Source organism: Gopherus evgoodei, chromosome 8, assembly GCF_007399415.2.
Source record: "Gopherus evgoodei ecotype Sinaloan lineage chromosome 8, rGopEvg1_v1.p, whole genome shotgun sequence".
Taxonomy (NCBI): domain Eukaryota; kingdom Metazoa; phylum Chordata; order Testudines; family Testudinidae; genus Gopherus; species Gopherus evgoodei.
The window spans coordinates 110,717,394-110,733,460 of record NC_044329.1 but is presented as its reverse complement, the minus strand read 5'-3'; the positions used below and the strand labels follow the sequence as shown (position 1 = coordinate 110,733,460).

The following is a 16,067-nucleotide window of genomic DNA, read 5'->3' as shown; positions in this document are numbered from 1 at the left end:
CACTGCAGCTTGGACCCCAGCTTAGATCCACTTAGCTGGGATCCGCTGACCTGTGCAGCACCCATCAGTGCTGTTTCCTTCCCCTCTTCTGAATAACTGAAACAGCGTCATGCAATTTTGAACTAGTGTGGTTGGTTGTCTGGAAAACTGGGCACTATTGTAGACGAGGTGGCCCAGTGCCCCCAGGATTTGCATTTGTGTTCATTTCAAAGGGACACGCTTGTGTTAAAATTAATAGTTTGTTAAACAAAGCAGTGCCCTTTCCTTTCCTAACCCTGACTTCCTGGTTTTTCGTCTGCTTTTATTTTCCCCCGTGATGCTGACCACAACATTTTCATTTCACTCAGCCTGGGCAATGGAGATTTGAGCTAGTCACTCTCACTTTGATGCTCAGGCATTAGCAGGCTGCTGCAGGGTTGGGTTGCAAATGGTGTACGGGGACTCGCACTCTTCTAAAAGCTGCTGCTGTTAGGTCCTGCAACATCATATTCTTACAGAACACACTGTAAACTTGGAGCTTCTGCTAATCTGGCAATGGGCCTCCAGATGCTGCCTTTTAAATACCGTGGCTGAGAAAAGTTACTGGGATGCTGAGATGCCTGCAGCATTGGGTATTAATAGCAACCTCAGTAACTTGACTGTCCCCGGGCTGTATTTTCTAGCTATTCAGCTACACCCCTGTCGCTCTTTAGATTACACAGGCTTTTTTAGGCATTTAGCAGCACATTGCAAAAGACTCCTGCCCAGCTGCACAGCAGTAAGGTGTTGAGATGAATGTATGCGCCGCTGCTCCTAGGTATAATCCAGTTCTGCTGTGCTGGCTGCAAACGCAGCATAAAGCATTTCTGTTCCATGTTGGATTTTATTCCTCCATGTCCTTCACCCCTCTGCTCCCTGCTATCCCAGGATGGTCTTTTAGGCCAGCGGCACCTTTTGTGAGCACTTCTGAGGCTCAGGCACACTTCAACGTCTGTCAAGCCCCTTCGTTCCATTGACAGCATCACAGCATCCTGCGACCTGTAATAAGACTGAACCCCTAGAAGATTGCACTCCTGGCATTAAGGGGTTAACATTCACTTCTCCAAGGAGAGGAGTGTTTAGATTTGATCTCACCCCTCCCTCCCCACACTGTTGTGTGATGGGGTAGATGGGGACTGGGTTTGCTGTGTATTGGACATGCCCTGAGCCTGGCTCTGACCAGGCAGGAGGGAAGGGAATATTCCTGCAGGACGTAGGGTTAGGTGCTGGCACTTATGTGGGGGAAGCAATTAATAGGTGGCCGCTCATCTGTTCCCTAGCCCTACCCTCTTCCTGCAGCCCGCGTTTGATTAAACCAGGGCCTTTCACAAGGCGTGCTTGGGCTCTGTCCCTTCTCCCAAATCTCCCAGCCTGCATTCGCATGTTTCTAATGTAACCATTAAAATGTAGCCCGAAGACAGCAATAAAAACCCTGGAACGCGTTGGTGCTTTTGTGTCTTGATCAAAGTCAATGTGTGTAATCTCGTTAAGACTGCCCTCCCCCACCCCACCCCCCCTTTTTTTTATGAATTTAATGGCATACAGCAGCTGGGCTCACTGGTTAATACTCACCAACCTGCACTGTTCTAATTAAGGTATCTCCTTTTATTTCGGGCACAAAAGAGACTCTTGTTTTCTTTAACAAGCGAGGAGCTGTGGGATAGTGTGTGTAATAATTGCTGCTGTTACCTTTCCCTGGATATAAAGCCAGCCCCCGGGGGGTGGCAGGGAAAGCAGAAATAGCCTGCGCGTGCAGCACACATGGAAAGATTTGATGTGGGGGGAGGGGCAACATTTTTCTTCTATTGTGCAATAAACAATTTGTTGGAGTTAATAGGAGTTATGGGGGGGTGAGTTGTGTTGGGCTTCCGGCCGCTTCTGAACAGTCTGGAGAGCTGCCATCCCCCTTAGTGAAAAGTCCAGATTTTCTATGCCTGTGTTTTAATATGCACAGCTGAGACCTAATGTTAGATTAGATTTTCTTATGTTATATATTAAAGCCTTAGAAACAAGGGATCAAAGTGGGAGACAAAGCTTCTAACATCACGCAGGAGGGCACTTGCTGCCCACATCAGTCTCCATGGAGCAGGGATGGTGAAATAATTTAAAAAATTTATAAGCTCTGAAGATTTTCTAGAGCCAGATTGTCCTGGGCTGAGCACGCACTGACTTCCATTTGTGTCCCGGGCAGTCCTCAGGATTGGGCCCTTAATATGTCCTGCTCTGAAAAAGGCACTTTGAAAATGGCTTCATGGGGCTTCACGCTGTGTGTGTGTGTGTGTGTGTCTGACTTCGGATCAGATCTGCTGAGTTTATAAGTCAAAACCTGGGTGTGGCTTTCTACCAGCTGATCCCACAGACTCCCCCGGGGTCAGAGAGTCGTCATTGACCCAAATGTTCTGCATCTGGAACATAGCTAACAGTTCTGTGAATGAGACCTGAGCCAGTGCAAACTCCAGCTCTCCATCCCATTGCTGTGTTAGCTTGCAGTAGTGATTCAAGCCAACAGATCTGATTGCATACACACAGGATGCAGTCCTGGTTCATAAGAAGAGCCCTTTCTGCTTACTCACCAGAATAGAGCTGTCCTTTACGGGTGCATCCTACGTTTGAGAAACTCAAGAATTTGGTCAGTGCCTCTTAACGCTAATGGGAGATGCCTAGCTAGATGCTGCTTTGCAGAGGCCTCTCTGAGTTGGGGAGAAACCATCTGTGCATAGATAAACAGTCAGAGCACTTTAAACAAGTGACCATCTTAACTGTTCGTCCCACTTCCTGCACATAACCAAACCAATCGGAGCCCAAGAGGCAGCAGTTTGCATGCTTCTGGGTCTGAGTTTTCTCAGCTGTCATGCCCTTGTGTGGTTCTGAGTACGTGGGAGATTGCCAGTGATATATGTCCATATCCTAGGGCCAGTACGGTCCTGCCTGGATTTCCAGTGTAATCAGTCTAACCTTTACTGACTTAATTTGTCTGCAGTTTTTGTTTTTGTTTTTTTCAGACCACATTTGTGGACTAGTTTTTACTTGTACGCTTTTCTGTGGGGCTCATCGCTGCAGTGTTTGAACTGCAATGCCCACGAGTCAGGGAAGGAAGAGGTATCATTGTCCCCAGTTTACAGACAGGAAAACCAAGGTACAAACATTAAGTGATTTTTCCCAAAGTCACATTGGAAGCCTGTCCAGGATCTCACAAATCCTAGCCTGAGAATTTCCAAGTAAAGTATTCCTGTAGTCTAAAGCCAGACGGGATTTCCTGTGTAGCACAGGCTAGAGAACTTCACAAAAGAATTCCTCAAGCAGATCTTTTAGAAAGGCATCCAAACTTGAGTTGGAAATTGTCAGTGATGGAGAATCCACCATGACCCTTGGTAAGTTGTTCCAATGGTTAATTACCCTCGCTGGTAAAAATGTACACCTGATTTCCAGTCTGAAATTGTCTGGCTTCAACTTCCAGCCATTGGATTGTTTTAGACCTTCCTCAAGCTAGATTGAAGAGCCCAGTATTCAATATTTGTTCCACATGAAGGCACTTAGAAACAGTGATCAAGTCATCCCTTCGCCTTCTCTTTATTAGGCTAAATAGACTGAGCTCCTTGAGTCTATCGCTGGAAGGCAGGTTGTCTAATCTGTTAGTCGTTCTCAAGGCTCTTCTCTGAACCCTCTCCAGTTTATCAACATCCTTCTTGAATTGTGGGCACCAGCACTGGACACAGCATTCCAGCAGCGGTCACACCAGTGCCAAAGAAAGAGGTAAAATAACCCTCTCTGCTCCTACTCGAGAGTCACCTGTTTGTGTCCCACGATTGCATTAGACTTTTTGGCCACAGCATCACACTGGGAGCTCCTGTTCGGCTGATTATCTGCCATGACCCTCAATCTTTTTCAGAGTCATTGCTTCCTGGAATAGAATCCCCCATCGTATGTGTGTGGCCTGCATTATTTGTTCCTAGATGGAGACATTTACATTTAGCTGTATTAAAACACACATGATTTGTTTGCGCCCAGCTTACCAAGTGATCCAGATTGCTCTGAATCAGTGACTTGTCCTCTTCATTATTTACCACTCCCCCAGTTTTTGTGTCGTCTGCAAACTTTATCATTGATTTTATGTTTTTGTCCAGGTCATTGATACAAATATTAAGTAGTGTAGGGCCAAGACCCGATCTCTGTAGGACTTCACTAGAAACAGGCTCACTTGAGGACAGTTCCCCATTCACAGTTTTATTTTGAGAGCTATCAGGTAGCTTTTAATCCATTTAATGTGTGCCATGTTAATTTTATGTCATTTTAGTTTTTTAATCAAAATGTCATGAGGCATCAAGTCAAACGCCTTACAGAAGTGTAAGTATATTACATCAGTGTTATTATCTTTATCAACCAGACTTGTAATCTCATCAAAAAAAGTATCAAGCTAATTCGACAGGATCTGTTTTCCATAAACCCATCTTGATTTGCATTAATGATGTTACCCTCTTTTTAGTATTGTATTAATCGAGTTCCATATCAGCTGTTCCATTTTCTTGCCCATTTTCTCTTTTTAAAAAAGGGAACAACATTAGCTTTCGGGAAGTTCATTACTGCTCCAACACTTACTGAAAATCAGCATTAACAGTCTCGTGAACTCCTCAGCCAGCTCTTTTAAAACTCTTAGATGCAAGTTACTTGGAGCTACTGATTATAAAATGTTTTACTTTAGTAGCTTCTGTTTAACACCTCCAGAGATACTAGTGGAATGGAAAGACTGTTATCACCATAAGATGAGACTGTCACCTGTTTTTTCCCCAAACAGATTTGAAATATTTATTGAACACTTCTGCCTTTTCTGCATTATTATTGATGATTCTAATATTTCCATCTAGTAATAGACCAATCCCATTGTCAGGATTCTTTTTGTTCCTAATGTTCCTTTTGTTCTTATTGTTCCTAATATACTTTTAAAACTCCTGTTGTCCTTAATTCGGCTGGCCATATGTTTCTCTTCCCTTATTAAGTTTCTAACTTCCGATTTATATTCATTACTCTCAACTTCCTTTCTTTGTTTAGTGCTGCCTTCACTTCCCCCCTTTAACCATCCCCTCCTTCCTCAGCTGCGGAATTGTGACTTTTTTCTTAAATAATTGCCAGTTGTCATTCCCATGAGTTATAGCTCCAGGACTCCTGTCTCTCAGAACATGAGCACTCTGCGAGGTGTAACTGTGTTGTAATTCTGGATGTAATTGCATTTTTATCCTGGGTTCTGTGCATCTAGACCCAGCACCTCCTTTGCATATTCACTCATCATCTGGTTAGCAATTTGCAGACTAAGGCATATTTGAATGTAAGTAAATGATGGCACTGCAGGACCGAAAATGAGCTTTTAAAAAATCATCAGATTCCTGGAACTCCCCTCAGCAGTGCCTTCTGAACTGAGCTGTCAGGAAAGCCTTGTTCACTGATTGAGACATATTTTTCTTGTAGATGGTACTAGTTAATACTGAGCCTGGTAACCTTCCTCAGGTAACTAGTACGTGTCCCAAAATACAGCCCACGTATTGCGGGTGGCTGTTTGCAAAGCTGCTGTAACAGTCAGAAAGCTGGAACTCATTCCTGCCTTTCACTGGCTTGCGCCAAATCCTTCACACACACACACACACACCCACACACACACACACACACACACACACCCACCCACACACCCACCACACACACACACACACACACACACACACACACACACACACACACACACACACACACACAAAGTATGGTCTAGTTCAGGGCTCTTTATAACATTGGGTGTCTCCTTGCAGTCCTCTCTGCCTCAGTTTGACCATCTGTAAAATAGGGGTACTAATCCGCACTGTGGTGAGTGAGACACTTTGAATGCTGTGGTGGCTGTGTAAGTCCTATTTGCCTTCATCTCCTTTGCGTCAAGGTAGTGCATTCTCTTTGGAGACTGATCACTGTTCACAGACTAACAGAATAGCAGGAACACCCTAAGCTCTCACGTGGAGTTTGCTGCCTTTAGCTGGTTGAAAACAAATGTAGTGTAATTCTTTTTTAAGAGGTAGCTTTAAGATAAAAAGCTCCAGTCCTTCCTGGCACCAGGTACCAGGAACAGCTTCTCAACGTTGCAGCTCTCGTTAATTTATTTTTCAGACTACCTGAAGTGATTAGGCCATATTGTGGATCAATCACTTGCCAAATTTTAATTAAGACGGGAGGGAAAAAATAATTCCCATCCTGGTCCCAGCCCCTTTTCTCTACCATGTTTCAGCCCCGGAGCAAAGTTATTGCAGCAGAGTTTTATAAACCACTGAAAACTGAGGTTTATAACGGAAAAGCTGAGATGGCCTTTACTGTAGCACACGCTGCTATAACACATCAAGGCTTTTCCATGGAGCAATGATGAAAGGAGCAGAAGGACTGGGGGTGGGGGGCTGGCCAACAGGTGTGACTTATTATTCCACACCATTTTTATTTCAAGGGAAAAGTTTAGTAACCCCAGCTGGCAGGTGAGGAGCCGGGGAACAAATACTTTCCCATTGTCCCTGTGCCAGGGCATTTGTGGGAGAATAGTTTAATTGCCTATAGTAATAAATACTGTACACCACCAAAAATGTGGTCAAATGCAAGGAACAAGGTTGTAAGTGATTTTAGTGCTTTAAAAAAGAACTCCACGCTTAGAATGTGGAGTTCTGAATGTAGCGCGCGTGCTGATGTGTGCGGGGACGTCAGCTTAGAAAACACAAGTTCTTCCCAGGAGACTAACGTCGTCATTTTTCCCTGGACTGTTTAACACCAAACGTAAATACTAGGGGGACCCAGAGACCCTGGGCCTTCCAGCTGTGTGTGCAGCCAGCCTGCTTAGAGTGTGAGCTGCAGAAGGTAGCTAAGCTGGCGTTGTTCACACTCCGACATGCCCCGCCCTGTCCTGTCCGAGCGCAGCGAAACAACATTCTCCCCCATCATAAAATGATCCACACCAGGGTGTTCTCTTGGTGGGACCCAGCTTGCTGGGTCAGACTCTGCAGCACCATAGTCAGTACCTATATGCCTTGACGCAGGAACGTTCCTGAAGTGAGAACGAGAGAACTACTAACCCTGCCTGGAAGAGCTGGATTCTCGTGTCTGTGGTCTGAGCCTTCCTTGGGACACTAGAATGGCTGTTCCCATCTCTCTGGTATGGGTCACTTTGAGGCTCTGTTCAGATCCAGAGTAGGGTTCAGATCAAGGGCTAATCAGGACTGGATCTTTGAATAAGAGACTGTGAAAATGGCAGAAACCGCCTGTCGTTGGATTTCTGTCAGCTTGTGTGGCTGAAAGTTGTTTTCATGAAATTCTTGAAATCTCGTGCGCAGAAGGCAGTTCCCACAAGCTCCCAGCTGCGTCGAAAGCAGAAAGCACAAACCCTTTTGGGTTGGGATCCCCCAAGGAACCAGAACTGAGGGGCCTGTTTGGAGCCAGCGATTCCAATCAGCCCCCCTTAGTTTGCAGGGTATTGAGTTTGAGATCCTTTTTCTAAGCAAAGAGAGGACAGATTCCAACCCCAGGAGGGGCCACTATGATCCAGTCTGGCCAGAGAACTGTCCTCAGAGGATTCCTAGAGACTCCTGGCCCTTGCTTCGTCCTGTGCTCTGGTGGGCGTTGAGTGGTGGAATGGCACCGTCTGAAGGACGACTTCTACTGCCAGGCACACTGGGCCCTCTGCATACTGGGTCCAGTGTATGGAGAGAGCTGAACGGCGTGCACACGATACGCAAATTGCTTTCAGACGGGAATGTTTTCTCTGTCCCTCTTAAGCTCCCAGCATTCAGATGTCTGATCTGTAGGTAGTGCAGCTATCCTGGAGAAGAGCAGGGAGCTGGGAGACAGCTCTTTGCTCAGGCTGGAGCCGCAAAGTGATCTTGGGGTTTAATTGCTTTTTCCCTCCTCGTCTTTCTTCTCAACAAGCTCTGGAGTTCAGCGAAGTGGGTGGCCCAGCGAGGGCCGGGTCTGGCTGCGTGGTGGGAAGTCCTCCGTTATACCTGGTGCACTTGACGGAAAGGGTTTCCCTTGTCTCTCTCAGGTGGGGCCCCCCAGCTGCTAATCTCCTTTCCTAGGAGTTGTATGTGCAGGTGTTGCTCAGACAATGCTCTGTCACTCAGAGAATCCTGCCCCCCGCTGGGGCCTGTCTCTGTATTCCAGGAGGGTGTGCTGGTCCCCCATCTCTCAGGACATGTGGGGAGGCAATGGGTCCTCTAATGGGGCGAACTGAGCAGGAAACGTTCCATTAAAGTTCTTCCCCCTTGCTGCATTCAGCTCCAGCCAGGCAGCCCCGCTGACTGTGGTGAGGCTGCAGGGCATATCTGGAGGCACTCGTCAGCACTGCAAGAGAGCACCCAGCGTCTGTGGAGCAGAGAGCACTGTCCTCTCTCCCTGCTTTCTCCACCCGCCCAGCAGAGTGACAGCACCAAGCCATTCCAGGGAGCGGAAGCTGCAGAAAGAATCCGCTTCCCTTGTGTAATCAGCGGTGAGGTGTGATTGGACAGATGTTTCACTAGCTCTTCCTTAATGAACTGCTCCCATTCTCTGGAGTGCCTCTTGGGAAGGAAAGAGTCGAGATAGATGTGCAGAAGCTAGCCACATCTGGAATCCTTAAACTCCCAGTTGCATGCTCAGTTTTGCTTGCTGGGGCACACTGCAATCCGGAGTTGAGAACTTGCCAACCACCACCCTGTGTAACACTGATTGCTGCGCACAAACCTCTCTGCTCCTCTGACACCTCTGGAGACCCTGCCCTCCTGTTAACAGTGGGGAGCCCGGGAGCCATGAGGCTGCAGAGAATCTGCCAGTGCCAGTGGTTCTGTCAGATGTGAATTGAAATACACCTCTACCCCGATATAACGCCACTCGATATAACACCAATTTGGATATAACGCGGTAAAGTAGTGCTCGGGGGGGTGGGGCTGCACACTCCGGCGGATCAAAGCAAGTTCGATATAACACAGTTTCACCTATAACACAGTAAGATTTTTTGGCTCCCAAGGACAGTGTTCTATCGAGGTAGAGGGGTACATTGTATTGATGCACACGGTGTGAACCCCCAGATTTCTGAATCTCAGCAGCAGTGCGACATGTCCCAGCCTCAAATGACAGAGAATAGCTTTAAAAATTGGTCACTCTTCCTCTTCATACCGACCTGCCATGACCCCCAAGAACAGGGATCTGCTTTGTAGACGAGCATTCAGCCCAAGAAATGTGCTCTTCTTGGCAGCTTTAGAAAATCCAGAACACAGGTCTTGAGAGAGACGCGAAATGCTGGATTATAACCTGGTCTTTGTAAAGTGAACGTACTGATTTTTAAGTCTACCGCCATAGTGGGGTGGTGGTAGCAGCGCCTAGAGATCAGCTGGGCTCTGTGAAGGTCCTTGCATTGTGGACCCCCTTGTGCCAGGCTCTCCACAGGCATAATGAGAGACCAGCCCTGCCCTGAAGTGCTTAAAATCTACAGAGACAAGACCGAGGCTGAGTGGAGAAAGGACTTGCCTGAGGTCACCGCAGAGTTAGGAATAGAACCAAGCTCTCCTGACTCCAAGTCTCCTGCCCAAGCCACAAGGACCCCCTGTCCCCCGTGTTCGCCGAGTGATTTGAAGGGGGTTAGTGGCTTTATTCACCTCCAAGGCAGGTTATTGGGGTTGGTGATGCCTTAGGTCTGCCTTGGAGGCACTGAGCATTTCCGTCTCCCATGCAAGGCCTGGGGAGTGTTCAGCTCCTCTGAAATGATCCCTTGAAACGAGGCAGGTGGGTGAGGTGATATCTTTTATTGCACCAACTTCTGCTGGGGAGCGAGAGCCGTATTTCCTCATCCGCCTTGTCTCTAGTGTACTGGGGCCAACGCGGCTATCGCTACGCTGTGGAGAATGAGGTGGGAGGCCTGTTAGTGGCAGCTTGCGCAAGGAGGGAAAGGAGAACCGACTTGGCCTTGTCTGCGCTGAGTTCTTAGTGGCACAGGTGCAAGCCCCTAGGGCAGACACATCTCACACCTGTTTGATGCTGGGGTCAGCTGAAATGGTCAAAATCCCCCTGCACTGATGTAATTTGCCCTCACTGAGGGGTTTGCACCAATGGCTACAAACCAGTGTAGACGTAGCCTGATTTTGTCCTGGAAGTCGGAAGAGTTTCCTGCTTGGGTTTGATTTTCCCTGCCCCGTGTGCTCATTGTGCAGATATCTTCACAGAGCAGAGCTGAAGCTAATTGTCGCGTCAGAGACAGCATCCATCTCTTCTCTCGTAATCCGAGTGCCACTGCCAGTAGTCAGTGCAGCATGGCTGGATCCGAACCTGCCCTTCCACTGAGCCCAGATCCTGCAAACCTGCTGAGCCCACTGCTCTTAACGCCCACTTTCTGCCCTGGCTGCAGAGACCAAACCAAGCCTCTCTTGGGAGCACTGCTCCTCTTCCCGAGAGACTCTACCCCCTCTGCGTCAGTCTGTGCGAGCCGTAGCAGCCGGCTGGCTTTCCCCGCTTCGTACAGCCCTGGGGGCCTGGCTGATTCACGGGACCTGTCGCCATGCAGGCTGCCTGGGGAGCTGGGCTGGAAAGGAACAGCTGGGAGGCAGGTTGCCAACAGCAAGCAGAAGAGTCGGGGTGCTCAGACAGAGACTGGGCTTGATGCTTTGACGCGGGAGTCAGAAGGTTGTGTTCTGGTGCCATTTGTTAGTGTTTAAAGCCAGCACTGCCTGATTTCCAGGTCTGCTGCAGCACTGCTGCTCTGCTTGCTTGGAACGAAGGATCAGTTGCCGCAGAGCCATCTTTGTCATTTTTCCCATCAGCTATCTGTCACACATGCCAATCTAATGATCACCAGCTTAGGTTGACCCCAAATCTGAGGCTTTTGAACACCCTGTACCTGTCAGTATCCATGACAGATGGCACCAGCCATTGGTTCATTTCGTGCTGCGCTCGTGTCATCCTGTTCCCTCGCCTGGGTTGGGAGTTTTCTTGTGTCTGTTCACCTTGGCAGCGGATGCAAACTCTCTGTAGTGTGGTGCAGAGGGCTGGGAATCCCTGTTCCCGCTGGCTGCCTGAGGCAGGCTGGTGGGGTTGAACAGGCCCTCGGTCTATACAGTTATGGGGCTCTGAGTCATGGATCCTGTTGTGCTCTGGACACAGGGTTTGAGCGATGGGGTTTGGGGTGCAGGTAGCTGAGCCCTCATGTTGTCTCAATCTTCCTTACTAGGTGGCTCCTTGGAAGCAAGAGTGCAGCCTCTAAAGGCCCCCGAGCCACAGCATCGGGAGAGAACGTCCAGCCCCGCAGGGCACTGGGGGGCTGCATGATGCTGAGCTAGTCCCCCCTCCCCCCCAAGTGTAACAGCACCCACAGGAGCATTGCACAGCGGGGGGCAATGGTGGAGGCTGCATTAACTCTTCTTGGAGCAGCCCTGACCTAGGGACGCTGTCTGCAGGCAGCCACTCCCTCCCCTCCTGATCCCATGAAGGGGCTGCTCCAGGGTCAGGGAAAAAGCAAGAACTCTCCATGGGGCTGGCACTCCCCATGCTGCTCCCTCTGCTTAGAGGAGCAGCACTGAAGCCTTAGGAACAGTGTCTTTCCCCGCGCTCCCTGTCCTCCTGTGAATGCCACAGCTGCCATGAAAGCGTCACTCTGTGTAACACAGAGCCCCTTGCTGGCTTGGCAGATGTGGGGGTCAGACCCAGGACCCCTGCTGCTCCATTAGCGCAAAGGCTGTAAGCAGTTGAGCTAGTCGGCAGTGGAAGACAGAGCTACTCCAAGTGTGGGCTACATCTGACACCCAGGGGCCAGCGCACACAGCTGGGTCAGGTGGGAAGGATGGAGAGGGACAGCTGGAGCCCAAGTGGGTGCTGCAAAGAAGCAGGTGGGAGGCGAATCGGCTAATTGTTGCCCTGTCAAGCGCTAATCCGGCTCTGCGCCTCCTGGCTGTTTCCTCGGAGCAGGGGCTGCTCCAGCACGGTCTTAGATGGGGACTCTCGAGAAGAGCTGGCACATGGGCAGGGTGGGGGTTAAAAGGATGCAGAATGAATGGCCCTGGCTGGGTTGTCCTCTCCCTTGTGGCCGGGGACCTCCTAGGTGCATTCTGTTGGCAGGGACTGTGTTGGGGAAGGGAGCGCCTGATTTCCCTCAAAGGGCTCATACCTGCTGCTCGGGGTGTCGCCTCTGGTCTGTTTCCTTTATGGCAGGGGTCCTGGGTATTGGGAGGCCTTGGTCTCTCCTGCTTCCATATTGGCATCCCCAGCATCACAGCCAAGGGGAAACTCGCGCAGTCATCCTGCGTCCTCCTAAGTGACATTTCTCTTTGTTCCCTCCACTGGCTGCAGGGTGCTAAGAAGCTCTGCCCTCAGTGTAACACCATCACATCTCCCGGAGACCTCCGGCGCATCTACTTATGAAGGACGCAGCCGTAGGGCGGGACACAGCCAACCGGATCAGCTCATCACACCAAGGGGGGAAGAACGACGACAGAAAAAGACGTTTCAAACAAATAGACTCCAGACGTGGACTTGAAGATAAAGGAGCCACGAGGAAGCCTCGGCCTCCATGTTTCTCGTGTTGGAACCTCCTCTGACAACTCTACAGCGGGCAAAACCAAATCCTTTTTCAAAGCAGTGTTCCCCTCTCCCCAGAGCTGGCTTTGCATTGCGGGTGGCTTGTGAGCCCTGCCTTTGGACTGTGCTGGGCACTCCTCCAACCCCAGAAGGCTGGGAAGGGACCCTTGGCAGAAAGATGTTAAATACCCTGTAACTTGTGTTCTTTGTTCAGTTTGGTTGGTTGGGCTTTTTTGGTTTTGTTTTTGTTTTTTTGGATTTGTTTTATTTTTTGTTGTTGTTTTGGGGTTTTTTTGGTGGTGTTCTAGTGAGTTAAAAAAGGGTTTAAAGAAAAACACACAGGCAGAAAATGAAGCACATGTAATATAGATTATATATGTTTACAATGTTGTGTATAAATGGGATAGACACAAACATTACATACTGATAAGTTGCCCTTTTTTTTGGTTGTATTTTTTTTAAAGAAGAAAAAAATGAGCAGAGAACATTAAACCCATATTTTTCTTGGTTCTGCAAAGTTTTGGCATTAAAATCATTAGTTTAAAAAAGTATCTATATACATATCTATAATATAAATGGTTTAATGTTCTGTGGTGTATATTTCCTCAGTCAAATATGAAGTTAACAGCTTTTTAGTAATGGCTGTAGCATCGCCCATAACTTACGAGACTTATGGGGAGTAGGGGAGATGGGTTTTTGCATTAGTCGTAGCTAATGGGGCTGTTTCTAATAGAATCTTTATCCCACGGAAAGCCAGCGGGAGGGCGGCGGTTGGAAAGGTCTGGCTCTGGCGCTGTCGCCTCTTTTCCGTATGGGGCAGGGGCAGGAGTTGAGATTAGACAGAGACAGGAATGAATATTGCCAAGTGCAGCTCTCTCCAGTGGTTGGGAATCTGCTCTTCAAAGCTTCAGTTAACCCAGCCATTGCCCACGAAAACCAAAGGCCGTGCCCCTGTCCGAGCAAACGTGCCGCTGGCTTGGTTTGTTCCCACTGGGAAGGAGTTCCCTGCCCAATGGCCCAGGGTGTTCTCTCTGCTCTGGAGCCCCTCCTCTGCCCGCAGGAGAGGTGGGGCCGTGGCTCAGGCTCAGGGCCAAGGCTTCCATTTGTGTTCTCCCTTCCGGCTGAGACCGTTACGGGCTGAGCAGCAGGAGGTGACTACAGTGCGGGGAAGGAAGGTTCTTGCTCCAGGTTTTCTCTGGGGAGGCTGCGGTGCTGCTGCCTTTGCTATCTCCGTCCATCCTGCTCTCTTGTTCTGCCGCTTTGCCAGTGCTGGCCGGGAGAGGCGTCCGAATTGCACTGACTTTCTAGTACGAGCTCTTTGCTAGAGTGGAAGGTTGCTTTAGATCACCGATCTCTTCCAGAGCCTGCCTGAGCCGGGATTCCTAGGACATGGTGCACGTTCCTCCTCTTGAAACAATGCAGAGTAACTTCCACCTCCAAGTAAAGGGTGATGCTAGGGCCACTCTCTCAGGCCAGTGGGTTGGCAAGGAGAACCCAGCCTCACTGAACTGACTAAGATGAGCAAAGATTCAGATACTTCCAGTCAGTGGCAGTGATCCCCAATGACCTCCTCCCGGGAGATTTCTAGCTTCTTCCACAGTGGCACCTAGAGCCGCTCTCACTTATCCTTAGCTTCCAGGTGCACAGCCGCACACAGTCACCGGCCAGAGGTTGCCATCTACTCCCCCGTTACCTCGGGAACAAAGAAACGAATGTGCTTTTACCTACCAACAAGCAACGTTCACCTCTCCAGCCAGCTGAGTTTGGCAAGGCTGCGTGAGTGTTGCTGAAAGGCGCTTACCAGTGGCCCCTGTTGCCAGGGTGGTGACCTTGCAGGGCAGTAGCCCAGGGCTGGAATGTGGGAGGAGGGAGGTTGGTAACAGTAACCTTGTGTTGCTATTTGCCAGGCCGCCCTTTCACTAGCTGTCTCGCTGTGTGAACCTAGGGGAGAGACCAGAACAAGCTAGACACAGGAATATTGCACGTCAGTGGTTATTTGGAGACTTTTTGGAAGCCAAGGTCACTCCTGTTTGCTGGATTTCTTGGTGCAGGACACCTGGCCACCAAGGTGGGCTGACACCACGAGGATTTACTACTTAGGAAGCCGGACTCCTCCCCAGCACTGCAAAGGTGGTTTGTGTTTTGCAGTAACACAAGATTTGATGAGGCAGCTTGTCTCAGATATTTCTATCACTGCTTCTCTGCCTGAGTGTATGATGTCCTGCTGCTTGATTTGTAAAGGACCCTGTTGCACAAAATAAATCTTTCTCCTGCTGGAATTATATTCCGCCTTCCCCACCCCCACCAAAGCCGATATCACTTAAGTCAGAGCTTCCTGGGTCCTTACGCTGTCCAAGCAGCAGTCTTTCCCTACAGTACGGTTGTGGCCCATGTGAGTCTATCTCGGGCATCTGTGGCCGTTCCCTGGTAGCCAACATGTTGTGCACATGTACCTTCCTGTGCAGTGCTTGGGAGCTGGAGAAACTGTTCTGACATCCCAAGTTGGGACGTTTCTCCCCTGATGAAACAGACCTGTGAGAGCGGAGAGAAGGGCTGCATGTGCAGTTAACCCTTTGAGTGCCATTTGGCATGCTGGGAGGTAGCTCTGCCTGTCGCATTTTAAGCCTTGGGAAAGGCACTCGGCGGGTTTGTTTTTTAAATTGGAATAATCAACACCACGTGGTGGGGCAGCCAGGCCCAGCACTGGCCGGACAGTGCCCAGAGCTGTGATCTCTGTCAATGGAACTGGAGAATGCGCAGTGATTTTTTTTTAAAGGCAGTTGGGAATGGGGAAAGGGGGGGCAGGTTCCCCAGTGCCCGAGCTCTGCCTTGCAACAAGGCACTGAGAGCCAGGATCTCTCATGTGTTGTGGAGCAGCAGTGTGCTGTGTACGTAGCTGTAAAACATATGTAACCAGTCATGTTTTTTTAAATGTAAAGCCGTCCCTGGTTTTAGGAAGGGTGGGGATCCAATGGGAGAATGGAGAGAGAAGAGTCTCGTTCTGGCCTTCTCAGGAGCCAGCCACGTTTTCTCCTCTTCCACAAGGAGCTTAAACGAAAAAAAGGAATTAACTCTTTGCCCAAAGAATCCCAGTTGCACAAGGTGATATTCCAGTTGTGTCAATGATTGTGTGTCAATGTATATTCTATAAAAAGGTACTTGTCATTCCCGTTTGTAAACGACATTTGACATTAATTAAACGAGTATAAATCTTCCCAGTCTCTTTCCTTCCCTCCCTTTGGCTCGGCACTCTGAAGCGGGTGGGAATGTGACTATGATGCACCTTTGCTCCTGCACCCGGTATTGGCCTGTGGCCAAGGGCTTTGAGCGCTGAGACAGCTGCTGCTCTTAGGCCCAGGCACGCACTAGTTGTGGGTCGGAGGATGTTGACAATATACTGCAGAGTCTAGAGGTGGCCACTCCTCAGTTGGAATGGGAGGTGACCTTGGTGGGAGGAAATGGGTGTCAGCAGTGGAGTGGGAGATGGACACTTCTCCAGCCAC

The 16,067-nt window shown here is 49.3% G+C and overlaps 1 protein-coding gene across 4 annotated transcripts in view; it reads left to right on the top strand.

Annotated features, from left to right (window-relative positions):
• RNF220 (ring finger protein 220) overlaps window positions 1–15,778 on the top strand; it is a 398,783-nt gene extending 383,005 nt beyond the window's left edge. For all 4 annotated transcript variants that reach the window (XM_030574139.1, XM_030574137.1, XM_030574136.1 and 1 more), the window contains one exon: window positions 12,337–15,778. In XM_030574139.1, the coding sequence (XP_030429999.1) occupies window positions 12,337–12,408 (72 nt within the window). In that variant the 3' untranslated portion in view covers window positions 12,409–15,778. The remainder of the gene's footprint in view (window positions 1–12,336) is intronic.
• The last annotated feature ends 289 nt before the right edge of the window (window positions 15,779–16,067 follow it).